This window comes from Empidonax traillii, unplaced genomic scaffold, assembly GCF_003031625.1.
Source record: "Empidonax traillii isolate 1590-97213 ecotype Southwest subspecies unplaced genomic scaffold, ASM303162v1 scaffold697:size334835, whole genome shotgun sequence".
NCBI classification, from domain to species: Eukaryota; Metazoa; Chordata; class Aves; order Passeriformes; family Tyrannidae; genus Empidonax; species Empidonax traillii.
Window position 1 is genome coordinate 301,087 of NW_020955890.1, and position 17,514 is coordinate 318,600.

At 45.9% G+C, this 17,514-nt stretch overlaps 1 protein-coding gene across 1 annotated transcript in view; it reads right to left on the reverse strand.

The window, feature by feature from the left end:
- The window catches only part of CTNNA1 (catenin alpha 1), a 52,055-nt gene extending 40,705 nt beyond the window's left edge, over nucleotides 1–11,350 (reverse strand). The window contains exons 1-2 of the mRNA XM_027899955.1: nucleotides 11,273–11,350; nucleotides 10,306–10,458 (exon numbers count right to left, since the gene is read on the reverse strand). Of these exons, the coding sequence (XP_027755756.1) occupies nucleotides 10,306–10,458; nucleotides 11,273–11,305 (186 nt within the window). The 5' untranslated portion in view covers nucleotides 11,306–11,350. The remainder of the gene's footprint in view (nucleotides 1–10,305; nucleotides 10,459–11,272) is intronic.
- Between the last annotated feature and the right edge of the window lie 6,164 nt (nucleotides 11,351–17,514).

Below are 17,514 nucleotides of genomic sequence, written 5' to 3' on the forward strand. Positions count from 1 at the left end.
TCAAATTTGTTCTGATCATGGCTAAGGAGTCGAGTCTTCAAGCAATTACAAAACCGCAGCAGCCTCAACTACACAAGTTTGGGGTCACTGCTAAGCTGCTTAAATTAGACTCTATAACATAACCCAGCAATATCACTCCAGCTTTGTACTTGTTCTGTTTTCTCTTTGCACTGACTCCCTGGCTTAGGCACAGAGATTCCTTTACCTGGAACTCTTCATTGAAGGACTGGCAAATTGCTTTTTCAACAGAGACAAAAAATGGAAGAGAGAAAAGGAACTGTAATCCCTAACACTTTAAATCTTCCTTTTCAAGGGTTTCAAAGGCTGACAACGCAAAATGCATGAAAGCCTTTGAATCATGCACCTGGACTGACTGCATGGAAGCACCACCCAGGTTTTCCTCCTTGTTTACAGGTCAAGTTTTTAGGACAGCATCTTCAGGAAGTCCAGAAGGCAAAGCCTCCTAAATGGGTGCTGGTGCAACCCAGAGAGGACTCTGTAATGTGTTTATTGTTGCATAATTTAAGGTTGTCAGAGCCGCCCCTGCCACCCAGCATCGTTATAACTCAGGATTATACATCTCTACACAGCAGCCAAACACGCACTAATTGAATTCTAAGAGTCTAAGCGCTCTCATTTGAACCTGCAGTTGGAAAAATAGCAGTGCAGAAGGAAGTTTTATGACTGCCTTTGATTGACAAACTTTTCAGTTTAACGTGAAGCAGCATCCTCTGGCAACTGATGCTCACAAGCCCTTACACAAAAACAACAAACCCCATCCATGTGTACACAGGTACTTTGGAAATTTCAACACCCCAGAAACCAAGCTTTTCAAAGGTGTTCCTGGCATTTTCATTTCTGATTTAACTCCAGAACTTCATCTGCTTATTATATTTTTTTGCTTTATCTTTTACAGTTTCTGTGGGAATGCAAATTCCAAATTATAAGCAGCTTAAAAAGCACCCATTTTAAAAGCAAAAAAAGTATGGACAGGCAGTGATTCAACATTTTCCTCTTGAGGACCTGCTGAAGAAAAATATATAATATTCTCACAGAATTCAAATATAGCACATCTGATTTCTTCCTCCTCGATATTAAAAAAAAAAGTCCCAATTCCCTTCCTGCTGGTCAAAGCCCAGGAAATTAATTTATCTGCAGAAACAACTGTTCTGGCAAAACTAATGGCAACTGAGGACTCTCAGAAGAGATGTGTCGATTATGTAAGCTCCATCCCTCTCCAAAAAGGCTTTCATTATTCACTAAGTCCATACATTTATTTATTCACCTGAACACTACGCTCAATATTCAAGACAAATTTGAGCATTTTAACATCCAGCCCTAACAGGTACTGCATAGGGAGAAGTGTTGCAGCTATAGATGTGTTACAGCTTGAACCCTAAAGCCCCTCGTTTTGCAGAGGCATAGCTAGGAAGGGATTACACAAAGCAGAGCCACTTCTTTAATGCAGGAGGACTTTGGATCCAATCCACAGGGACTGTGCAGAGAGTTACCAGAGCCATGCTGTCAACTGCCTGGTGATTTTACGTGACTTAAGTAGTTGCATGTGGCTGCAGCTCCACAGAAGGTACCTTGCAAGAGCTTGTTGTGAGCAACAGAATCCCAATGTATTAACTGAAAACAGTCAAAGTCTTTAAATAAAACAAAGCATGCACAGGAAAACTCCAGACGTAAAGAACCGGGGGGAATGAAGGACTAAAATGAGAGAACTATTTCCAGAGCTCTGCAACCTCAAACAGAACATGGGAACAGTTTTAATTTCCAGTCTGGTTGTAAACACAAGGAGGGGAGGTTTCAGCTGGATGGAACAAAAATGGCAAGCAAAGGGTTGGCATTTTTGATTCAAACGTTTTGGGCAGTGAGAAATGGAGGTTACAGGGGGTTTTATTTCAACAGGTTGGCAAGTGATGGAAAGAGAAAAGGGATCAGAGACAAAATCATGGAGTCATAGAATGGCTTGGGTTGGAAGGGACCTCAAAACCTTCTAGTTCCAGCTCCCTGCCATGGCAGGGACACCTTCCACCAGCCCAGGTTGCCCCAAGCCCCATCCAGCCTGGCCTTGGACACTTCCAGGGATCCAGGGGCAGCCACAGCTTCTCTGGGCAACCTGTGCCAGGGCCTGCCCACCCTCACAGCCAGGAATTCCTTCCCAATATCCCACCTAACCCTGCCCTCTGGCAGTTTGAAGCCATTCCCCCTTGTCCTGTCACTACATGCTCTTGTAAATAGCATAATAGTATAAAAATAAATATTGTGTACCTTCTGCTGCCTATTTTAGTGAGGCAGCTGCTTATTTTCACAGGTAACCACCTTTCATTTGGGATCAAATCCTAAAATCCCCCTTTCAAACTGATCTGTGTGCCTAAAAACCTAGTTAAGGAATACAGCTTTGTACTTGGCTTTCACTCTGTGCAGAGCTGTCTCCAAATACTGCTCCAGCTCCCTGGTGCCATTCCAGGCACAGCTGTCCTGCTCTAGCTCTGCTCCACACTGGTGAGCTCCCTCCATGCCCAGAGGAAATGTCTCTCCCCCACAGAGTGAATCCTGTGCTGCCAAGGTTTCTGAGAGAGGGGCCATTTTTCACACAGTTGGGCAAATCCAGACTTTGTGCATCCTGACAAACCAAACTGGGCTCCATTTCCTGCGCAGCAAGTGCAGCAGGGAGAGCCCTTCCCTCCTGCCAACTGGAAAGTTTCTCAATCAAAGAGGGGGCAGTGGTGTTTGAAGGGAGTCAATACATCTGCAGCATAAAACATACCCCCAGCAGGAAAGTGCTGGTGGTACAGCAATACCTCTCTTTCCAGACTGCTGGATTATCCTCTCCAAAGACCTGTGAGGGAGCAGAGCTGGTGAAGAACACCAGTGTGCTACGTGGGCACCGTGCCCCTCGTCCATGCAGCTGTGGCAGCAGATGTAACTATTGGCACAGGAACTATCCCTTCCTCAGAAAACAAGCTAAAGTGTTAAAATGTTGTTATAAGCACAAAACACATTAGTTACACGAGTCGATCTGAGCCACCATGACAGCAGTGACACCACTGGTGTGTGAGGGAGAGCTGAGCCTCAGCTGAAACCTTCAAAGCAAACCCTCAGCCGAGGTGCTTCTTAGCAACACAAATGCCTTTCTTTAAAATAAAAGCGATTCTAGTGGTGATATTTGGACAGTAACCAAATAATTACCCTTTTCCAGAAATGTCTTTATGTTTACCTAAGTGGAAATGAAGACAGGCTGGGAGAGGTGGGGGTGTTCAGCCTGGAGACCTGAGAGCCCCTTCCAGGGCCTAAAGGGGCTCCAGGAGAGCTGGAGAGGGACTTTGGCCTGGAGGGACAGGACAAGGGGGAATGGCTTCAAACTGCCAGAGGGCAGGGCTAGATGGCATATTGGGAAGGAATTCCTCCCTGTGAGGGTGGGGAGGCCCTGGCACAGGTTGGCCAGAGAAGCTGTGGCTGCTCCTGGATTCCTGGCAGTGTCCAAGGCCAGGTTGGACGGGGCTTGGAGCAACCTGGGCTGGTGGAAGGTGTCCCTGCCCATGGCAGGGGGTGGAATGAGATGGGCTTTGAGGTCCCTTCCAACCCAAACCAGTCTGGGATTCTATGAAATTGTAATTCTTTCCTATCTCATTTTGCTCATCACTCAGAACATGCTGCCTTCTGATCTGACTAAAGGTTTCCAACTTTGTGCCTATTATTAGCTGCTTAAACCAGTTTTTGATGATTCAGACAACTGTTCATGCAAGTGTAACTGTAATTGTAAGTACACTATGCTCTTGAAGAAGACGACAAAACAGTATTAGTAATGAGCAGATTTCAGGCAACTCCTTGATGACACTACATGACTAATAATCCAATATTGCTAATGACTAAGATGATGAAAATCCAGACATGCATCAAGGCTTTTAGTTAAATATCAAGAATTAAGACATTTATGCCACATCTATAAAAGCTGTACCCGAAAAGCTACTTAAAAATGCTGTTGGAATTACCATGCAAACATCTGGAAAACAAAATGGCCAGGGCTCTATATTTTTTTCCCTACCTCTGAAGACAACACGTCAACACCATGACACTTAACTGTGCTTACACTTACTGACCTCTTACAGATTTGCCCTTCCCCAAAAGCTTATGCCTCCAAAGGAAAAAGGACCTGAGTAAATATAGGGCTGTTTCTACTGGGATTAAAGCACATTAACACAATCTCCCAAACCCTAAACTCGTCCACCTCCAAACTCTCCACTGGCCCAGGTGTGTACACACCAAGCTTTCCCTCTCAACAATCCTGCCCATGACGACTGTCCCTGTGGTGAGGAAGGCAGAAATGCCTCTCCTCCACGAAGCAGCAGCGAACTGAGATGATTTTCACACAGAGAAAGGTCTCCCAACAGCCCACTCGCTGCCCAAGACACGTGAGGATTCAATCCCTTCATCTCTGCCATCGTTTCCCTGTCACATCACTGAGTGCCTTCTTCCCCCTGTGCATTACAATGAAATGTGGACTCAAAGATTACCCTCAAGTCTCTTATTCCTCTTCCAACATGATTTCTAAACTCCACCAGCATCCTACAGACCCTTTCATACATTATTTGGTGTAGCATTAGAAGACTGGCCTCTAAAATAACCTTACAAGAACAGAAGTTATCCTATTAAAAGGTCACTTGCCTTTATTTATGTATGATGTATTAAATTTGTATATCCAGTTTTGTTGAAAAATGTAGGAACATTTTTCTGCTGAGGCTTTCCTGCTCTACTGATTATGAATGTAAGGAAAGCATGTTCTACAAGTAAAATTTAATTTATTTATGAATTAGTTGACTAATAAAATGAACTTAAAAGGAAAGTGCATCGGTTGTTGAAGAGTGTCAGACTTTAGAGGGCATATTAGAGTTACACTGGTCATTTACTGAAGACATTAGTTTTAAATTGCTGCCAAGGTTATCTATAGACAAATTACAGAAAACGTGCTTGTGCTTTTCAAGAGACATTTTGCTCATTTTGGTCTCCATTCTAAATGGGGAATGAATCTGAACTTACTCTGTCTCTCTTCTACCAGAGCACAGGGTAACAATATTTTCCCTGTAATACACAATTACCTTAAAAATAAAAGCAATAAAAGACAAACCTGAGTTGGCAGATTTTTTTTTTCCTCTGTAAATTAAGGTACTGAAAAATGCTGGGTTTTGAGAGATTAATAAAATTCAGAAAAACATTTCCAGCCAGATTCTGATTTGGGTGATGATTTAAGATACCCCATCTCTGCCTGTGCTGGCAGGGGGGAAGAGACTGAGAGAATAAACAAAGCCAGTCCACTCCCAACTCCGAAGATGCTGCTTTGAAAAGCTCTGCAGGAACTCTGGAGATCAGGTGGCTGATAGACACAAAGGATAATCTTGTCAGACCAGATTAACTTCTGGATCTGCTGGATCCATGCTTTGTCTGTAAGGAATGGTAACTTGCCATGCCCAGGTTAAGTTGTGCCTCCTGAACACAGCACAGCCAAGCCTCAGCTTTGCAAAGCCCTCACCTTGTCTCCAGTCCAAAAGCCAGTTTTTATTTTAAACCCGAGTTACATTTTACCTGCTTCCCATTTTTTAAAAGCCTTTTCCACATGTAAAAAACCCCTGCAGTCGTTAAGACTCTCTGAAGAACATACAGGCTGCAAGTCTGAGCAAATCAGGATAATTGCAAGGAAAATGTAGCAAGGGTGCAAGGCCTCGGGCTTTTGGAGAGGGGTATTTTCAGACTGAGGGCTGAAGAATGACTCCAGGACATCGAGCTAGACAGGGAGGGCAATGGGGGGAGGGGGGAAATGTCAGTGCAAGAGGCTACAGAAAGCTTATGGAGCTGCAAGTGCCCAAATGTGATTCTTTCCAAGCAAATAAATTTGCTGTCTGCATCTGTTTGAGGGTTTTCACCGAAAATGAGAAAATCATCTCTCCATATGCAAGATGCAACCCAGTGCATTAAAAAAAAAGGCACAGAGCAGTCTTGTCAGATAAATTAAAGCAATTAGAAAAAAAAAATCGATGCTTATGAAACACCACTGAGAGCTTTTGCCTCTCTAGTCTTACCAACACTTCTCTGAGAAAGAGACTTATAAATAAAATTTAAGAAAAAACATTTGACAAAGGGGTAGTGGGTTCCAGAGTAAGAGGAGATTATTTATTCTTTCTAAGGAATTACTAACTCCAAAAATATTCTCTAAAACACTCTTCAGCAAGCAAGCAGCTACTGGAGGATTTTAACTTGGACTCTGTCCCTATTTACCTTTGAACTCCCTGATTTCGTAAGGCCTGTAAAACTTTTCCATGAAAACCAAACAGCGACAAATTGACAAGCTAATTTTCATTTTTCTCAAGCATTCAGTAGTGTAGCAAAGCTTTCTTCTGAACCTCTCTGGCTCCTTCCCTTCTCAGAGAGCAGCCAGGAGTGTCCCTGCAGTGACTGCACAAAGGCAGCTCGGGCACAAACACTCTTCAAAGGCCGGGAAGGACAAAAAGCCAGCATGGTGCTAAGTGACATCATTAAACACCAGCACCAAGTCGCAGGGCAGCCTGGTTTCTTCTGGGAAGGATGTGAGGATGCCAGTGCCAAGCTGTCTTTCCTCAAGAGCAAAGTTAGAGTTGGAGAGCCAAGGCTACCTCACCCAGCATCTAAAAACCATTGGAACGCAGTGACTGCTGCACAACCTGCAAATTAGGAAGACTTTCACAGTTCACAAGTGAATTAAACTTTTTCTTATGCTGGTTCCCAAAACACTGCCTTTTCTGTTATTCTTGTGTGTTGCATTTAAATTGGCTTCTCAATTCCTGAATTAAACTGCTTTAACCAAACCCAGGCAGAGTGTTCGCTAGTTAAAGGTCTGTTAGAACAGAGCAATTTTAAAAGCTATCTTTGAAACTTATTATTCAACAGAGACAAGTCTCATTCTACTATTTTAGCACTACCTTCAAAAGGCAAGGAGAAAAGGGTTAGTATTTCACTACGTGAGAAACAAATTAGATGGGAGCCCTCTGGGACATGGCTTTGGGAGGGGCTCTCTAGAAGACACAGAGCCAGCAGGCAAATCACATTTTTGTGGTTATTGCACCTTTTTGTCAAATTTGGCTGCCTGGACGTTAGGAGCCACAAAGCAGAGTGCTCTGCTGCCAAGAGGGGAACGTTTCAAAATGAAATTACCCAAATCATGTGCTTGCATTCCCTTACAGGTACTTGGAGGGCCCATAAACACCTCTGCACTGCAGGAGCAAGAACTCTCAGTGCTAACCCAGGGCAAAACCAGCACTGCCACTCCTCCTGTCTGGCCAAGCCCTGCAACAGTCTAGTATTTAAAAAATAATAATTAAAAAAATATCTCCTCCCTCAGTATGTGTCTCTCAGTGGCTGGTTCACCAGGGAAGCATCACTGACTCCTCCAGGTCCCAGCACAATCGAGTACCGAACCCACGGTGTAAAACCAGTCCAGATGGGGATGTGCTGAGTTCCCTCGTGCACAGCAGGTCTCTCACATGCCTTTCTTCCCCTCACTCAGCACTACAGGGAAGGACATGTTCTCCTCTACATCAACAACACTGTCAATCACAGCATGATACACAACACAGCTCCATTCTGTGCCGCAGCTGTTTTGTCACATTTGATGTCTTGAGTCACTCAGCAGCACTTCTGAGGGTAGTTATGATAAGCTCCCCAGCACACTTATCTTCCATTGAAAGCAGGTGGAAGCAATCACTTCTCATCTCACCCAGTGAAACATCTTCTGTTCTGCTCTTACACAATCTTTTATTGTTTCTCTGGATACCTGAGCCGAGATTCCTGCCCAGGAGCGGAATGACAAGGGTACTTGCAAACATCCTTCTCCATTCTGGCAGAGACACACCGAGGCATTGTAAGTGCAACCCACCCCGACCCATCTTCCTCCACAGTAAATCTGACAGCGTGGATGACTCCCAGGGGCTCTCCAGCCCCTCGGCACCAGGGCTCTGCAGGAGCACTACTCCCCTTCTGTCAAAGCTAAGCATATCTATCAATCCATCTCCATTCAGGGAAGAGGTTTATAAGCCATCTAGATGATGCTTCTCTATAGCTACAGTTACATTTCAGACAGCAAAAGCAATAAGCAAGCCTTCAAAAGCAGCACATCATTCTAACAGAACCTTTTGATGTGAGTCAGAAATATTGTTGAATGTATGCGTCCTTTCTGGAAGACAAGAGCGTCTGGCTGTGCAGAGGCTCAGGAAAGCTCCTCTGCAGTTTGGCATTTGCACACCAGGTAAAGCCAGTGCAAAGTGCTCTCAGGTGCCAGCAAGGACAGTGCTGTGGCTGGGACACGGCTCCTGAGGGCCAGGAGTGTGGGCTCACCTGGCAAAGCAGGGAGAGAGAGGCTCCTGGGCAGAGCAGTGCAATCACTCCTCTGTAATTCTGCCCATGAACTCGGGGCATGGACACCAGGCATCCACTCGGGAGGTGGCAGAGCTCTGGCAGAACAGGCACTGCTATTGTTACACCAGTCAAACTTCTCCTGTAAACAAGCCCTAAAAATAATTTTCTAGATAAAGTAGGCTTGCAACACGAAGGAGGGAGGCTTAAAACAAAACCCACTTCAGAGTGTTTCCAGGGCTGTATCTTGCTGCCAGTGCAGGGCACAGCAGCACTGCCATCCATATGCTGCTTTACAGAACAACGTGAGTTCCTTAAAACTGAGATTAGAGTAACTCTGAAACTCCAGCAGGATGGCACTGACACTGAAATGTGACTGGCCAAAAGTGAAGAATGGATGTCCTCAAAGAACTAAAGATTTTCATTAGACAGCAGCTCTGAAGAGCTGGACAAGCTTGGTGCACCCCTGCCTGTGGGGCAGTTACTCACTGCACTCGGAGCCCCAAGAAAGATGTATTGTGCAAGAGTCAGAAATTACTTTTACTGACACCTGATAAGTCTTATTCTTGAGCAATTTAAATCTGTCAAGTTGTGAGAGTATTCCCTATGAGCCCAGGAGACACATGGACTACACTATCAAACACAGAGCTACGAAGAGAGCAAAAACACATGAACCAGCCTGGGACTGTTCTCAGGGAGCTGCTGAGGTTAAACACAACCAGCCTCAAAGCCCTGAAGAGCACAGGAGGGGGTTTTGAAGCTTATTCCTAGTGGCGTGTTTCTTCAGCAATACCTACCCATAGCTGTTTGTTCCTTGCCATTTAGCATCAACTGGCACAGAACTCTCACGCAAACACAATGGCAAGAGGCCAAGGGTCCCGAGACATATCCATGAACAGGGTATGAACTGCTGCTGCTCTTTGTGGACACACTGCCCTGGGAGATCTGCTTCCTTTGGTAGCAGTCTGATCACCCTCAGTGCAACTCCCTGCCAGGAGGGGGGAGCCGGGGGGGGGTCGGGCTCTGCTCCCAGGGAACAGGGACAGGAGGAGAGGGAACGGCCTCCAGCTGGGCCAGGGGAGGGGCAGGTGGGACATCAGGAGGAATTTCTGCCTGGAAAGGGTGGTCAGGCAGTGGCAGGGGCTGCCCAGGGAGGTTTGGAGTGCCCAGCCCTGGAGGTGTCCAAGGCAGGCCTGGCCGTGGCACTCAGTGCTCTGGGCTGGGCACAGGGTGGGGATGGGGCACAGGGGGGACTCGATCTTGGAGGGCTTTTCCATGATAGATAGTTCTGTGATTCTGGTTAAGATAGGTTGATCCCATTTAACCACGTCTTTCCACCAATTAGAGCTTTGATCTGCAGTACCACCAGCTCAACAGCCTTCGGGTTTTCATCAGAAAGAGGTGGCAGGGATCAGTTTTGTTGTCATTCCAAGTTTTTTGTTTGACTGTTGTTTGCTCTTTACACACACACGAGTTGGTTTCACTTCCATTTCATTTTCCTTTGTGTGACCAAGGCTTTCCCTGCACTAAAGGTCTTCCAAGAAAAGGCCTTTTGAGCTTCAGTTGGATTTTACTGAAAAGCAAAAACCTCCAGGCTTCAATCCAGCAGGACAGTCTTGCCATGGTCTCCCTTACTCCAATTCACCACCTCCAAGTAACAAATCAATTTACCTTTATCATATACTCAAATTGTATCATATTTGCAACTTCATGGGTTATTTAACAGCTGCTTTTTGATAAGCTTACATTTTAAATTATTTAAATATTAAACTGTGTTTAAATTCATTCAAATAAAATTTTAAAAGCAAATTTATTACAGAAATTGCCCCATGTTTCAGCAGAATCAAAAAACGTGTTTTGCTTCATCTTGCCTTAATTTAACTGGAGATAATTTCATTTTAATTTGTACCATCTTACCTCAATCAATTTGTTGGCATGTTCACGGAAAACCTGGGCATATTCTTTAACTTCTTTTTCATTGCCATTCTTGGCAGCTTCAATCAATACTAAAAGTGGAACATTTGTTTCCAGAAAAGAGTCTGATACATGGTCCATAACAGCTTTGCGGAGCTAAAATAAAAATAAAAGAAGGAGTTATTCCTCAGCAGCTCCTCTGCTGCTTCCCTTGACTGTATTAATACGTAAAGCTTAAACTACTTTTGTCATTGATCCTTTTTCCTTTGTGTGACCAAGGCTTTCCCTGCACTAAGTCTTGTCTATACACTTTTTGCTTCAATTCAAATTAAATCTCCTTAAAAAAATGGATTAGTTATAGAAGTGCAAGTCACCAGTTTGGCCACAAATATTGATTTAGCAGCTCATATTGGTTTTGTCTAAGTAAATTTGCTGCTTTCCCTGAGATGATTAAACAACACGCTGATTTAACTTTTTTATTTTTTCTACTAGAATAAAAACATTTCTCAACAAACTTGATCCATACTCCTGTTTACTCAAAAGGGGGAATATAGTGCTTTACAACCAAACAGACAAAAGGCTGATGCTGCATGAATACAATACTCAAATAAAATAGGCTGAAACGAACAGCCCCAGAATTATAAAACATATGTGATTATCTTCAAAATCCATGGAGGGGGAGTTGGTTTTGGGGTTTTGGGGGGATTTTTTCATCTCTCTCGCCATGAAGACAATTAAGAATCCAACATCTTTCTCACAAAGGTAACAGGGAATTACATTCCCACCCCACGCTTCCCTCTGAACCACACACACTGGAAGCTTCTAGTTTTTAATTCACTAAAAACAAGCAGGCAAGCCCACTGCCCACTAGAAACAAATCCCCAGCAACAGTCCCAAGAGGGCCAACATGCAGATCTGCACTCTTTGGCCACAGCAAGTACCAACCGTGCCACTGTGTCCCAGTCCTCACCTGTCTGCGCAAGTCTCTGGTCTTTTTGGTCATCTTGTCAATGGCAGAGTTCAGGGCATCGCTTCTCTCCTTGCGTCCAGCCTGAAAAACAGGAAACAAAGAGTTAGGCAGCTATTCGGGGCCAAAAAGTAGAACCAGTACTATTCATTCATTTCAAGTATATTGTCAACTTTTTTCTTTATTTTGGAGGTTTTTTTAAGTGATTATGCACACTGGAGGTAGAGTCTCCACCTCCCTGCTGGTTTGGGCAGGACAGCAGTGCTCCCTACACACCCTCAGCCCCAGTGTCACACAACACTGCTCTTCAGCAGCCACTCAAAAGCCCACAATCAAAAGTATACCATCCTTATAAAACATTTGTTGGGTATGAAAGCCAACATTTCAAGTCAGTCCCCAGGCCTACCCCCTGGGAGTGGGACTTCCCTGAGGTTTGATATGGCACATTTCGAGGGAACTCTGTTAGAGAGGGCAAAGGGCCAAACAGCAGTGGCAGCTCCTTTTTCCATCAGACACTGGGTCAAAAATATCCTCATTTGTATCAAAATAAGAGTGTCAGGTAAGACAACAGTGGTGGTCTGGTTTTGCTGGGAGTTTATTCTGTATGACATAGCTTATATTAGAGGTTCAAAACACACTTCATGCAACCACAATCCAATTTCTGAAGTTCTAAGCCACAATCAATACAATTATCCAGTTGAGAAGCAAACCCATTTAGCAGTGCTGCAGTGAGGGTATGCCAGGTATCAATTCTCCAGGTGACAGGCTGGTTTGAAATATCTGGATGAGTAGCCTTGAATCCAAAACATGAAGTCCACTCTACAGCACGAATAAAGAATGGGGGGAGGAATGAGGATGCTGTAACGTCATTATAGTTTAATGAATTACTGAAGATTTGTCACTCCCTGATCAAGTGATTTGCTTGTCATCACAGAAGGTAACTGAGAAGAGACTGAAACTACACACCCAGCAGCTTGTTCTGATGATGCCACAGCCCTTGGCAGCGCCGGGCTGGCCTGTTCTTCACTCCACGTTCGAAAATCAGAGCTGAAGTCTCTATTAAATAAAGTGAAGGCTAATGCTACTTATTTGCCCAAGAGTTTGCTGCCCCCTGCTCAGAGGATGTGGAAGACAAGCTGCAGTTAAGGCTGGAAAGGCCCTGTTCAGCCTGCCCTGAAGCCGCAGTTTGGGTGCAGGTGGGCACTGCCTGCACCCCGAGGGGGGCAAGGGGGCCATTCACCCCAAAACCTGCCACCTGCCACTGCCCCAACCCCAGGCTGCTCTGAGACATCAACCTGCAAAGGCAGCTCCTTGTTCTTCCTGCTGTTTCTCACCAGTTTCCCTACAGCAACGTGACCATGTTGCTGAACCCATGGCACCCCTCCCTGCACATGTGGGGGTTTTTTCCCAGGAATATCTTTGGATTTAAGAGATACATTCATCCATTATGTAGAAAGCCAAACATTCAGCTGTTCCAAGAAGTACCATTTTACTTCTCCCTGGGTGCCCCCACATTACCATTTTAACATGAAGCAGGAGCAGGCATTTGAAGCAAGGCCACCCATCAATTCCACTTTGCTGTCCCCGGCTTCACAGCCCACAACAGCTTCGCTGCACAGCACCAGATGCCTTTTGGATGAGAGGAAAACCAAGAGATGGCTTCCACTAATGGACATTCAGTTCATGAGACCACTACGTAAAACACCCTGTAGAGCCCATTAGAGCCTGAGCAGCACCGATTTCAGACTGCTGATCCCTTCCCAAGGAACTACACCACCTATTAGCACTGCAAGAGCTGTCTAATCTCACCCCACTAGATTTTAGGAAGGCAGCTCCAGTTTATTTCCACCTTGTTGGTATTCAGAAGTTTTAGTACAGAAGCTTGTCAAAAGCATGACTAGAATTTCCTTCAGAAGGATAAAACTCTCTGCTAATTTAGCTGTGGTAATTCAACAACTTAGCACACGCAGTTACTAATAGGGCTCCTTCGTTAGGACTGGAGAATGGGGCAGAAGAGGAGAGACAAGGCAGACACCCCCACCCCTGTGGCTATGGCAGACCCTGCTGCCATTAACATCTTAAACCACCACAGCCAATTCTAACCAAGGCCCTGGCCTGGAGACAAGGGTGTCAAGTTTTGCCCCACTGAAATTTCTTTTTGCATAAAATGAAACATCAGCATTAACTGTGGGACCAATCAAACCCCACGAGGTCTGAGTGGAGGCAGCCAGTGGGGCCGGTCTCTGGAGCACACCAGACCTGCACAGCCTGTGACAGCACGAACCCTCCTGGGCACAGCAACACACTGGAGACCATCCCTGACCACAGCACACTCACTTTGTCCAGGCTCCCACAAGTACCATGAATTATACCCATTGCTTCCACCCTACAGCTCTAAAGTCCTGTTTGAGTTGGTCTCCCTCTCTTAAATAATAAATCATGTTTTAAAGGCTCTAATTGACAGTTTACCATTTCTAGGTAATTTGTTCCAGTACCCAATTAGCCTTACCATTAAAAAACTGGTCCTTATTTCTAGTCTAAACCTTCAGTGAGGAGTCAGCTAATGACCCACAGCACAACACACCCAGCTCTCTGCCTGTCCTATCCACAGGATTACCAGGACTCACAATAGCAAAGCCTGAATATTCAGATTCCTAATAGGATTTTTAGATATTCAGCACAAAACTCTGCTGAGGGAATCACAAGCCCTGCAGTCAGTGAGCAGCTAATAGATTCAGTAGATTTAATAGGGTCATGATGACCATGTCAATCATTTTGCAGTATGATACCCCAGCTCTGTCCAGTATCATGGATAATAAATTCAGCCACAGTGCAAATTTACTTTAAATTAAATCAGATCTTTATCAAAGAAGATAGAATTGGTGTTAAAAATTGCTTGTTTCCCCCACCCCCATAATTTCTGCTCTTCCCTCACTATTGCTGCCCTGACTGGAGAGCAACACAAGCATTCCCTGTCACATCCCTTCAATCCCAGCTCACACCACCATCCCCAGCAGGGCTTGTTTTAATGGCTCAAAGCAAGGAAAGGGCATTTGCATACAGGGAGGGGAGTGGAATCACCAAAGCGCTCCTGCTGTAGGTGTGCCATCTGAATTCAAACAACCAAAACACAGAACGTTTTCCTAGAGCTACTGATAGACCCCAACTTTAATAAAGGCACCAGAGCACAGTGGTGGCAGTTCATGCCACCAGGATCAGCAGCACAGGAATTGCAATGAGTTACTCAAAGACATGTTTTTGCAGCCAAACACCAAAACCTTCCATTGTTAATATCAAAGGCTCACCATCAGTTTGGGTTAAGCTCCCTGTGAGGGGAGCCCAGCAGCCCTTTCCCCAAAACCAGCACCCAGATGTGAGCCAGATGTGCCCCTGCTGCATGACTGAGAGCTATCACTGTCCCACCTGCCACCCAGCACACAATTACCCAAAAAAGATGGTTTGCAGAGGGGTTTCTGCTTCAGGTGATCTGTGAATTGTCTTCTGGGCTGTCAGTACAAGAGGCAGCATCGTGGTTAATGATGGGGATTTCATAAGTGAAAAATGAGTGCTTGGCACACCTTCCTCTGGCCAGGCAGTGCTGTGTCAGTGTGCTCCCACCGAGTTTAGCTTCACGGGGAGGCAGGAGATTCAGTGCTCAGCTGCATTTTGCCTCGTGTTTGGTTCTGCCTTGCCACCTCACCTAATTCCATGTCTACAGAGGATAACCATCCACACCCCTCCATCACCGTGACAGCAGTGCTGCCAGCAAATTTCAGCTATAACAGTGCTGATTCGAGGCCAGGAAGGGTGAGCAGTGAAGCATGACACACAGGAATTTCAGCAGTGTTTTCACACCCCAGCTCTGCCTGTTGAGGAAGCCGCACTGTACACTGGTTTGCTGCAGGAAGGAGTCTCCCACGGTGAGCCCACAGCTCAGCCAAGCACAGGGGCTGCATGGCATCACCCAGGGTTCAGCAGGAACCTGAATGAGAATAAAGATGCCTGCACTGTCCCTCCTGCACAGCTGGCCATGCTACACCACTCCCACCCCGCTGTCCCTCCCCACAGTCAGGCTGCACCCACAGTGGTCCCACACTCCCCACAGAGAGGGCAAGGTTGGCTCCTGCACTCCCCCTGGTACAAAGAGGAATGAAAGTGTGCAACCAGTGCCAGGTGCAGGCAGCTGCCAGACAGGGAGGTGACATGGCACATCATGGTGACAGCCACCTGCTACACAGCAGTACAAGTGTCCTTTGCTCCCAGGAAGACAAGGACACCTGACCTATGGTGCCCTGTCCCATCCCTCCCACTGCCCTCTCTGGACACATCTGCTGCTGTTGGATCACCTCACACGTGCCTTTCTCTCCCGTGCCCACCTCTCAGGGCTCCCTGGTGACCCAGCCCCCCGGCAGCACACCCGAGGGACAGGACAGGCACGGGAACGCTGCAGCCACACAGCCCTGCTCCCCTCCTGCCTCCCAGCCCTGTGACACAGCACAGGCACTGTCTGCTGGCAAAACACCAGCAAATGCTCCCGCTGTCTCTAACGTGCCAACGTCCAGCAGCAAGTAGTACCACAGCCACTCCCCCAGGCAGAGGGGTGAGCTGCATGTTTGCATGGTGCCCTACACGGGGCTGCACATCCCGGGCACCCCATCTCACCCGCAGCTCCAGGGCTTGCATCCTCCAGGCCCCCAGCACAGCAAAGTCACGCAGCCCACATCTACATCAAGTAAAATTAGCTTATTTGTTGGTCTTAATACACTAGGAAGGCTTCCACAAGATGTCAGCCTAACTAAATGACAACGCCAGCCTCAGGGTGCAATTCTACTTTCCCAGCGCATGGATTTAGCAGGAAAACCAGTTCTGCTGCTGCTCCAGGAGTGGGGTAAGTGAGAAGCCCCCGAAAGGGTTATCTGATCCTAGCAAGCTTATTCCTGAGGCAGACATGCCAATTTCCCTCTCCACATTGCATGTGAGGCTTCAGGCTGCCACAGCGAAGCTCCTGTGGTGGCACAAGTCCCCAGACGCCACTCAGATGTGCTTTTCCTCGGCAGCCAAGTGAGTTTCCAGTCTCAGAAGAAATGCATTTGCGTGAGTTTTCTGGGCAGCTGGGATTTATTCCCGGCTGGTTACACCTTGACACCCTAGGCAGCTCCCAGGGAACAATGTGAGTGCTACATCAGAGTTCCAGACTTAGGAGACTCAGATACACACTTGTGATAATAACTGTTATTTCACAACAAGTGCACATAAAACCACGTTTTGCTAAAAAAAGCGCCCATAAAGTTCGTGTTAACAGTTTCCTAAACAGGAAACTCGCTGGCAAGGTGCTAAATAGCCCTTGTTTGGTTAAGAGCCAAAGAATAGGGAGCTTCAGAAAGGAAACAACTCACCGTGTTTGAACATTAACTTTTAACTCTGTGCCAAATTACACAATCTTAACATGGGAGGAACCTACCAAAGATACTGATGCAAAAAAGCAAAACGTTTCCAACGATACCTCATTTCAGCCTCCCGGTAACAGCGAAAAGAGGCAGCGCAGGAGAGGGGTAACAGTTCACCTCAAATTACACCTTTTGGAGCGTGTTGTTAAATGTTATGTTAACATACTGAAGTGCTATTAAAATTCCAACCAACGCTCCAGAGGAGGATGCTGCAGATGAGCTGCTCGAAGAAGCCCAGCCGCAGGTACTCCGAGGTTCCATCGGACAGCTGACCTGGCTTTCGGCTCCTGTGCTCTTTGCACAGGCAACATTAAATGTGAACAAGCTCTTCAAATAGGTTTATGTAATTTCTTTGCATGTATTTCTTTCACCCTAGAGCAAATGTGAGAACATTTACTATGGCAGAGCAATTTAAGATGTATCTAACATTTCCTAATTTGCCTAATCATTAAAGACAGTTACTCTCCTCATGGGTTCAGGGAAGGGTTTATTTGTTTTGCTTTAGGTTTTTTGGGTGGGACTGAGGTTTTCTTTTTGTGTGTTTTTAAAGAGTTCACCTTCTCCATCCCTTTCCTTTCCACTTAGTGCTCCCTGTGAGTCTGCCCACCCCCGACAGGGAGCACCACAAGCAGTGCTACCATTCTACCCTGGGACAGCCAAGGCAGAAGCAGGCAGAAAACAGCAAGTCTTAGTTTAAGCAAGTGCCTCTAAGGAGCAAGGAACCAACACTTAATAACAAAGGTAAACAGCCATTTTATTTTAAAACCTTCTTTAGACACAATTCATCTTTCTCCATCA